The sequence below is a fragment of the Mus pahari genome, chromosome 20 (genome assembly GCF_900095145.1).
Source record: "Mus pahari chromosome 20, PAHARI_EIJ_v1.1, whole genome shotgun sequence".
NCBI lineage: Eukaryota > Metazoa > Chordata > Mammalia > Rodentia > Muridae > Mus > Mus pahari.
Window position 1 is genome coordinate 46355395 of NC_034609.1, and position 9679 is coordinate 46365073.

General features: G+C 51.4%; 2 protein-coding genes across 4 annotated transcripts in view; one reads left to right on the forward strand and one right to left on the reverse strand.

Annotated features, from left to right (window-relative positions):
* Positions 1 to 1245, reverse strand: part of LOC110337725 (sulfotransferase family cytosolic 2B member 1-like) — a 33996-nt gene extending 32751 nt beyond the window's left edge. The window contains exon 1 of the mRNA XM_029532740.1: positions 1124 to 1245. The gene's annotated coding sequence lies outside the window, so the exon portion shown is untranslated. The remainder of the gene's footprint in view (positions 1 to 1123) is intronic.
* Dpep1 (dipeptidase 1) overlaps positions 1 to 9478 on the forward strand; it is a 19016-nt gene extending 9538 nt beyond the window's left edge. For all 3 annotated transcript variants that reach the window (XM_029532737.1, XM_021220734.2, XM_029532739.1), the window contains exons 2-11: positions 2942 to 3099; positions 6938 to 7070; positions 7268 to 7400; positions 7512 to 7662; positions 7837 to 7906; positions 8178 to 8354; positions 8441 to 8525; positions 8601 to 8676; positions 8862 to 8997; positions 9088 to 9478. In XM_029532737.1, coding sequence (XP_029388597.1) covers positions 2996 to 3099; positions 6938 to 7070; positions 7268 to 7400; positions 7512 to 7662; positions 7837 to 7906; positions 8178 to 8354; positions 8441 to 8525; positions 8601 to 8676; positions 8862 to 8997; positions 9088 to 9255 — 1233 coding nt within the window. In that variant the 5' untranslated portion in view covers positions 2942 to 2995 and the 3' untranslated portion in view covers positions 9256 to 9478. The remainder of the gene's footprint in view (positions 1 to 2941; positions 3100 to 6937; positions 7071 to 7267; positions 7401 to 7511; positions 7663 to 7836; positions 7907 to 8177; positions 8355 to 8440; positions 8526 to 8600; positions 8677 to 8861; positions 8998 to 9087) is intronic.
* The last annotated feature ends 201 nt before the right edge of the window (positions 9479 to 9679 follow it).

Genomic DNA, 9679 nt, shown 5'->3' on the forward strand with positions numbered 1-9679 from the left:
AAAAAAAAAAAAGAAAGAAAGAAAGAAAGAAAGAAAAGAACTCAATGTCAATGTCAAAATATAATTCACTGAGAAATCATAGAACTGTCATCAGGAGGAGGCTACACTCACCAGCAAAGAAAAAAACATGCCATCTGCAAAGAACTGGATTGATAAAATATTATGATTTTATTATTATTATTTATATTTCTGCTGACCCGACGTCGTTCCTATCAACAGCTCAAGTGAGACAGACTTTGGAGCCTTTGAGTTCATCAGGAAATGGTTTACAGCCCAGAACTGCACATCCAGCAAACTGTTGACCTGGTCTGAAAGCTGAATAGACATAATGCAGGCTTGCAAAAGCTCATAAATGCAGTCCCTGCACACCCACTGCCAGAGGATGTTGTGAGGACTTGTCCTAATCAAGTACGAGGCTAAGCCAAAAAGGAGGAACAGTTAAAGCACAGATAATAAGTGGAAGCCGTAGGCTCCCATCTGGCAGCTAGGGATCCTGGAGGAGGCGAAGCCAGATGAGAGCGCCAGGGAGGGAGGAGGCTGTAGTATCGGGAGCCTGAAAGACCGGGAGAGTGTGAGAGCGCCACCCAGTGGGAGGACCTGGGCCAATCGGAAGTTCAGAACAAACGGGAAGACACAGCTTTTAAAGACAAAGGTTTTACTCTGCAGCCCAGGCTAGCCTCAAATGTACCATTCTCCTGCCTCAGCCTCCCAAGTGCAGGATTACAGAAGTTATAAGGATGAGCAAGTCAATATCTAGTTTTAAGAAACCCTCTCCCAAAGGCTCAGCTCTGAGTCCTCTGACTCAGTGGTTCTCAGCATGTGGGTCGTGACCCGTTTGTGGGTCAAACGACCCTTTCACGGGGGTCACATATCAGATATCCTGCACATCGGGTATGAACAATACGATTCATAACAGTAGCAAGACTACAGTTATGAAGTAGCAATAAAAGTAGTTTTATGGTCGGGAGTCACCACGACATGAGGAGATGGATTTAAAGGGTCCCAGCGCTAGGAAGGGTGACTTTTCCTACTTAAGAAAAGAAGGCGACACAAGGACTTCTCAATTTCAGAGAAGATGAGGCTGAGAAATGTGAGCAGCTCATAAAATCCCGGATTGACCTACCTCCGGTTGATGAGGCAGGATTCGAACCGGGAGTTCCAAGGCACACTTTTCTGCTTCTGTGCTTTCTGCATCTGAAGCAGAAACGAAACTCTAGCTTGGTGCATTCTAGGCAAAGGCTGCAACGCTGCGCTCCAATCCCCAGCTCCTTTAGGGCTTTCCAACCAGCGCAGAGATGACCAGAGAAACTTGAAAACGTTTCCAACAATCCAAGCTGGGTGTGGTGGTGTGTACAGTCCTGGCACTTGGATCACAGGGGTAAGAGGCTAAGAGTTAAAGGCCAAGCTGGGCAGTGGTGGTGCATACCTTTGATCCCAAGCACCCAGGAGGCAGAGCGAGGCAGATCCCTGAGTTCAAGGCCAGCCTGGTCCACAAAATAAAGTTCCAAGACTACACTAAGAAATCCTGTCCCCCCCCCCAAAAAAAATTGCAGAATTGCAAACAAGCAAAATAAATACCCCAAGAGAAATTATAAGAAGAGAGAACAGATGAACCCAGGGGTGCTGCTCCTAAGGGGATGCTGTGGAACTTGATTTAGGCACTAAGGATTCTGGAAGGGATTACATAAGGCTGCTAAACGAGGAGAGAAAGCCCTACCAAAGGAATAACAAAGAAACGATTGTTATGTCTAATTGAAGGGGTTGAGGAAGGACACTGATTTAAAAACTGTAGTGAAAGCAGCAGGGTGGGGGCTGGTGAGGTGGCTCAGCGGTTAAGAGCACTGACTGCTCTTCCGAAGGTCCTGAGTTCAAATCCCAGCAACCACATGGTGGCTCACAACCAACTGTAACCTGGTCATCTTGTCTGCAACAGTGGGTCACAGAGCTGAGAGGTACAAGGACAGTGGCTCTTCCTGGGACTCAGGATTCTTGCGGCCTCTTTGCCAGGCACAAGGGGAGCTGGGAAGGTGACACGTACGTGGCTCTTCTCCAATGAGGAGATATGCTGACAGCGCATGACCCAGTCTCCTCAGCAACCCAGCAATCATTGACATGCTCTCAGCAGGGGGGAAGGTCAGCTCAGGGGCTCAGGCACCCACCAAGGAAATACAGCTGACTCAGACCTTTAGATTTATTTATTTATTATATTTATATGAGTACACTGTAGCTGTCTTCAGACATACCAGAATGTATCAGCTCTCATTACAGGTGGTTGTGAGCTACCATGTGGTTGCTGGGATTTGAACTCAGGACCTTCGGAAGAGCAGTCATTGCTCTTACCCGCTGAGCCATCTCACCAGCCCTTAATTTTATTTCTTATTTCTTGTTTTTTTTTTCGAGGTAGGGTTTCTCTGTGTAGCCCTGGCTGTCCTGGAACTCACTCTGTAGACCAGGCTGGCCTTGAACTCAGAAATCTTCCTGCCTCTGCCTCCCGAGTGCTGGGATTAAAGGTGTGCGCCACCACTGCCCAGCTGGGAGGACCCTTATTAGATGTTGTAATCTTGGCCTGTCAGATTTTAGGCGCTTACAGTAAACTGGACCCCAAAGGGAGGTCTTCCTAAAGGTACCAAGCCTCCAGGGGCAGATGCACCGGCAAGCCAGCCGATAAGCAAACCGCCTTGCACTGGACCCTCCTGATTCTGTCTCGGGGTCTAGAATCCCAGTTTCTCCCTAAGCTTCTATCTAAGAGAACACAACAGCGTGTGTTGTCATCTGTGCTGCCTGCCCTGAAAGGGAACGTAGTAGTTACTCATTGAACACTGGAAGTTGTAAACTGGACTCAGTCTTAATTACCTGGACCAAAGGCCTCTGTCCTTTCTCCTGATCAGGCACAGCAGCTCCATCTGTCCCTTAGACATTTTTTTTTCTGTTCTGTGCATAGGCCAGCACAGAGGAGCCAAGGCAGCTGTGGAAGCAGACCCCTGGGGACCTTGAAATGGTGATCATCTGGTGGCTCTGGTCTCTGCTGGCCATCTGTGCTTCGGACTCATTCCGGGACCGGGCAGTGGATATCATGAGAACCACACCGGTCATCGACGGGTGAGTGACTCCCTATCGAGATGCCCGCAAGGGTCAGAACTTTCAGACCTCTGTGGGGGCCTTTCCCCCTGCTCTACCATGGATCCTGTCTTCCTCTGGCCTCAGCTTCTCAGTGGAGCGTCTTAGGACCTACACAGTTTCAGCAAAAGAGAGCGTAAGAGGGACAGGAAAGGAAGTAGTGTGCTGTCCCCAAATCCCAGAGCTCATGAAGCTCAGAGTTTGGCTGCGACTGGGGGACTCTGAGGTTTCCCCAACTCTCTAGCCATATGTCTGAGGGAGGGATCCAAGTCCCCTCCCTGGATCCCAGCTGACAAGCTGAAGTGAAGGTGGCTTTACACCAGGAAGGTCCTCTTGAACATCCTCCGGGCTCCCTTCCATCTCATGCCCAACCCAGTGCCAAGTGTCCCAGTACCTCTCTTGTTTCTTCGTGGAGGTCACACAGCATGAGGGAGTGTGGTGCATGTCCCAAAGTGTCCCCATCCCTCTGATGTCACTGGAATACCTGAAGACCTCTTGCTGCTCCTTACCACGCAGCGACCAGAGCATGGTCACTCTAAGGCTAGCTGTCACTTCCGCCTATCACTTGCCCATTAGGGTCATTCCTCCAATGGACTTCTCACCAGCACCCTTGATTCCTGAGGCATACAGACTCTAGGGCCACAGTTAGACCTGGCAGGCATGGCTTTGCTTCTTGTCTTCCCATGGAGAGAGAAGAGAAGAGAGGTGGGCAGGGTGGCTCCAAGTATGGCGGGGGCTCCACCCCTCCCCAGGACCTACAGTGGGGATCAGTTTCCTAGACCGGTCGTAAGTGTCCTCAGGCTAAAGATTAAAGTCCTTTCCCTGGAAGCTGCCTGGCCCTGCCTTAGAGAGCTGGAGAGGCTGCCTCAGCCAGCCCAAACCTGTGCCATTATCCATTCAGTAAGTGTATCATGAGAAATCTGTGCCAGGTGCATGGTTGGTGGGGCCAGAGAGGGAGGACAATCCGTTCAGCCCATTCTGTGGCCTCCTTCTGGGAGTGACACTCCCATTGCCAGAGGCTGAGTGATGGATAGAGCACCAGCCTTAGGGAGGGGCATAATCCCTGAACTTTCCAAAGGAGTTTCCTGGATTGACTGGCTCTGTAATAGCCGTGACTGGGAGCGGATGGGATTAGTGTGAAGCAGAGCTGATGGGTGGCAGGTGACTTAGAACATGGATGTCACAGACCCGAGTCAATTAGCATGTGTTGCTGGGCGTCCTTGCTTCCACTTGTAACCCCAGGACTTGGGAGGCTGAGGCTAAAGGGTCACTGAAGGCTTGAGGCCAGCCTGGATCTCATAATGACATCATCTAGGATAATGGAAAGACCCTGTCTAAAAATAGAAAGGACTCCAGCCACAGTGGCACATGCCTTTAATCCCAGCACTTAGAAGCTGAGGCAGGTGGATCTCTGTGAGTTTGAGGCCAGCCTGGTCTACAGAGTGAGTTTCAAGACAGTCAGAGCTACATAATGAGGTCATGTCTCAAAAAAAACCAAAACCCTATGTGTTTCATAATGACATTTGGGAAAGGGGCTGTGGGCCTCCAGGGGCTCTATGATATTGCCTAGTGTCTTAGTGAGGGTTTTACTGCTGTGAACAGACACCATGACCAAGACAAGTATTATTTACTTATTTATCTTATGTGAGTACACTGTAGTTGTCTTCAGACACTCCAGAAGAGGGCATCAGATCTTGTTAAGGATGGTTGTGAGCCACCATGTGGTTGCTGGGATTTGAACTCTGCACCTTTGGAAGAGCAGTTGGGTGCTCTTACCCACTGAGCCATCTCACCAGCCCAGGGCATCAAATCTTATTACAGATGGTTGTGAGCCACCATGTGGTTGCTGGGAATTGAACTCAGGACCTCTAGAAGAGCAGTCAGTGCTCTTAACCGCGGAGCCATCTCTCCAGCCCCCAAAGCAAGTCTTATAAAGGACAACATATACTTGGGGCTGGCTTACTAGTTCAGAGGTTCAGTTCATTATCATCAAGGCGGGAACATGGCAGCATCCAGGTGGGCATGGTGCAAGAGGAGCTGGGAGTTCTACATCTTCATCTGAAGGCTGCTAGTGGAAGACTGACTTCCAGGCAATTAGGATAAAGATTTTATAGCCAACACTCACAGTGACACACCTACTCCAACAAGGCCACACCCACTCCAACAAGGCCACACCTACACCAACAAAGCCACACCTACTACATCAGGGCCACACCTCCTAATAGTGCCACTCCCTGGCCAAGCATATAAACCATTTTACCTGGTGACACATAGCTGTCCTGTTTTTATAGAAGCTGGCAACAGATATAAAATCACCTAAGGATGCATTTTGACAGGCAGAACCAAATGACTACATTAACAGTAAACTTATTTACCTTAATAATACACTCCCCCCAAAGATACCCCATGTCACCGATGAGGAAAACCAGGCGTAGCAAATGGAACTGGGATTAGAGATGGAAAGTGTGACAAAGCTAGAGCTTGGGAAGGAAGACGGTCTCTGCTCACCTTACAGGGCCCTTGAGGCCCCACTTAACACAACTGCAGCCATGAGACGGGTGGTATGCCAGCCTCCTCAGCAGTCCTGCGCATGCGAATCAGCAGAGTGCAGATCCACGGCGAGAGCTCTACTGGCCTGAGCCTAGAGTCTTAGCAGAAGCCTGCCCTGGGTGCTCTGAGCCTGGAGCCTTAGCAGAAGCCTGTCCTGGTTGCTCCAAGCCTGGACCCTTAGCAGAAGCCTGTCCTGGGTGCTCCAAGCCTGGAGCCTTAGAAGAAGCCTGCCCTGGGTGCTCCCAGAGTGACCGCTGGAGTCCAATGACAGGTCAGGCTCTCTAGCAGCATAGGCAGAGGTCATACACACATACATACATACATACATACATGCCCTCCTACTAGCTGCTGCTAGCTCAGGGGCTAGCTCCTGGCACTTTCCTTCCTCTCTGAAAGCACCGTATCCCTTGGGGCTTCTCAGAACTCAGGGGATCAAAGCCCTTTGGAGTCAGATGAACTGGCCAGAGGTGAGCCTGGGTCTGCCTTAGGAGTGGAGACAAAGAAGAGTCTAGTCTTCAGAAGGGTGGGAGCCTCGCTACGCCCGCAGGCCACAACTTTCCCTTCAAGGGCCAAACTGAAAATGTCATATTCCTATATGGTACCTGCAAGGATTGCCTTCCTCAGGAGATTTTGCAGCAGAGCAGGGATCTGCCCTTTCCTCCCGCCTGGTGGTGGTGGGGTGGGGCACAAGAAGACATAGGGCTGGCGAGATGGCTCAGCATGTAAGAGTCCTGACTGCTCTTCCAAAAGTCCTGAGTTCAAATCCCAGCAACCGCATGGTGGCTCACAACCACCCATTAAGAGATATGACACCCTCTTCTGGTGTGTCTTCAGACAGCAACAGTGTACTTATTTATAATAAATAAATCTTTGGGCCGGAGTGAACAGGGACTGAGCGAGCAGGGCTGACCGAAGCGAGCAGAGGTCCTAAATTCAATTCCCAACAACCACATGAAGGCTTACAACCATCTGTACAGCTACAGTGTACTCCTATGCATAACATAAGACAAATAATTCTTTAGAAAAAGAAGAAGAAGGCAGATCTAGCCATACTCAGCTCATGGTCACTTGGCTGGGGTGCAACTAGGATTTTCACCTGTGTGCAGGTGTGTTCTAGTTAGAGGAAGTCCACCTCTGAGGCCTGCATGTTAGCCTTGAGCTGTGGGAGTCTGAAGTGGAGAAGGGCAGCCTGCAAGCCAGCAGTTGAGAAGCCTACAGGTCCAGGCAGACTCCCTAATCAACCTTGGACCCCTCCTTGCTTCCCCCACAGGCACAACGACTTGCCTTGGCAACTGCTAAATTTGTTCAACAACCAGCTGCTGATACCAGATGCTGACTTGAACAAGCTAGTCCAAACACACACCAACATCCCCAAGCTGAAGGCTGGCTTTGTGGGAGGCCAGGTACATCCCCTTGTCTCCTGGTCGCTGTGCTGGGGTCTCCCCTGTGTTCCCTATGGGACTGCTTAGGTATGGTCTGCCTTAGAGAGGCAAGCCCCAGGGACCCCAGGGATTCCAGGAGGGCAAGAGAACAGGCCCATGTGTACACTGGAGTCAAATGTCAGTGGTCTGGGCCGTCAGCTCTTCCCCTCGACCCCCAGTTCTGGTCCGCATACATGCCTTGTGGCACCCAAAACAAAGATGCCGTGAAAAGAGTACTGGAACAGATCGATGTCATACACCGCATGTGCCAACTATATCCTGAGACCTTCATGTGTGTCACCAATAGTTCAGGTAGTGTCCCACCAAGGCTCTGATGTCCTCCTGCCAGACCTGGTCTTTAGTAGAGGGTGGGACTTTGAAGCCTGAAGGTCTCATGCCAACCCCGTACTCTGTTTTCTGTAGACATCCTACAGGCTTTCCAGAGGGGGAAAGTGGCCAGTCTGATTGGCGTGGAAGGCGGCCACTTAATCGACAGCAGCCTTGGTGTCCTGCGGACACTCTACCATCTGGGCATGCGGTACCTGACCCTCACCCACAATTGCAACACACCCTGGTAAGGAGTCCCTGTGGAAACCCTGTGATAGGGTCAGAAAAGGAAACCAGTGACCTCTGTTATGCCCAGAACCCTGGCCTCTCCTGAGCTCGAGACCGGCCCTGTTCTCTGGACAGGTGAGGGTGAGCTGAGACCACTGCCCTGTTCCCTAGACACATGTGTATCTCTCTTCAGGGCCGACAACTGGCTTGTGGACAGAGGAGATGATGAGGCTGAGAGCCAAGGACTGTCACCCTTTGGGAAGGTGAGGGGAAAGGATTACCGTCCCCAAAGGATGGGGCAGAGTGTCACACCTCAATGGACTTTAGTTTCCCCTCAGTTGCATGGAGCTAACGATGCTTGTTTCCAGGGTAGAGTCTGGTGGAACCCCTGAGCATTCAGAATGCTGAATCCTGGGTACCCTACAACTTCCAGCCACTAAAGGCACAGTTAACACTTAGGGCTGCCTTTCCCGTGTGTCAGATTCAGAATGTCTGTGAAATATACCCAATCCTATCCCCCACCCCCACCCCCAGCGTCTGCTGAGCGAGATGAACCGCTTGGGTGTCATGATTGACCTGTCCCACGTGTCTGTGGCCACCATGAAGGACGCTTTGCAGATCTCCAAGGCACCAGTCATCTTCAGCCACTCCTCCGCCTACAGTGTGTGTGCACACAGGCGGAACGTGCCTGATGACGTACTGCAGCTGGTGGTAAGGAATGGGGATGCTAAGGGGAATCCCCCCTTGCCTCCTGGGGGTCCTCTCTAACTTTCACCCCCAACCCCCTCTCTGAGCAGAAGAACACAAGTAGCCTGGTGATGGTGAACTTCTTCAACAAGTTTGTGTCCTGTTCAGACAGCGCCACCTTGCCCCAAGTGGCCGGTAAGTGGGTAGGACCACAGAGTGGCCAAGTGAGGGATGGCCTTGCTTAGGACTCACACCTGCTACTCCCTACAGACCACCTGGACCACATCAAGAAGGTGGCAGGCGCTCGGGCTGTGGGCCTTGGAGGAGATTATGATGGTGTTACCATGTAAGAGTGACATTTTGTTTTTCTTTTTGATGGAGTTATGATCCTACGTGTCCTGATGGGACCGGGGAGGAAGAGCGTGTCCTGAGTACAGCGCAGGACATTCCGCTGCAAGGCCGCTCTTTGGGTCTTCATGGACTCGGAGACTGACCCATCTGCAAAGCCCATTCCTCTTGCTCTTGGCCTAGGCTTCCTGTGGGGTTGGAGGATGTTTCTAAGTACCCAGACCTGATAGCGGAGCTTCTCAGGAGGAACTGGACAGAGACCGAGGTCAGAGGTTTGCTAGCTGACAACCTGATACGGGTCTTCTCTGAAGTGGAACTGGTGAGGAGAGAGTGGCCGTCTGGGTTTCCTGTCCTCCCTCCCCCGTCCCCCCCCCCCAGGGCAGTCTGCCTAACTCGGCTCCGTCTCCAGGTAAGCAATAACATGCAGTCTCCTGAGGAAGTCCCTATCACCCTGAACAAGCTGGATGGCTCCTGCAGGACATACTATGGCTACTCTCAGGCCCACAGCATCCACTTGCAGACAGGGGCCCTGGCGGTCTCTCTGGCTTCCTTGTTCTTCCATCTCCATCTTCTGTGACATCCGAAGGACCAGAACCTCCTCCAGTGCTCTCTGAGCTCAGGGAAGACTGGACAAGCCCAGAGTCCCTGTTGTCCATGCAAAACCACACCCTTTCCCGAATAAGTAGCGGGCTACCCTGGGGACAGCCCAAGACACAGGCATGCAATAAACACAATGAGCCTTTGAGTGCTGAGTAGGTACGCTGTACCTCAGCCCTGGGAGGTTCTTCTGAGCATCTGGAGAGCAGATGCTGAGAACGGCCCTGTGTGAACAGGACGTGGGAGCACCTGAGTTCTTGGAGGGGAGGACTAGAAGGGACCCAGAGGTTGGAAAAGGGTCTCACGTAAGCACTGGCTAGTTTAAAAAATCATGGTCCACATTTCAGTGGCTACCTTCCCCCCTCACTGTGCATGTACCACATGCACATGAACCCCTCCCCCCA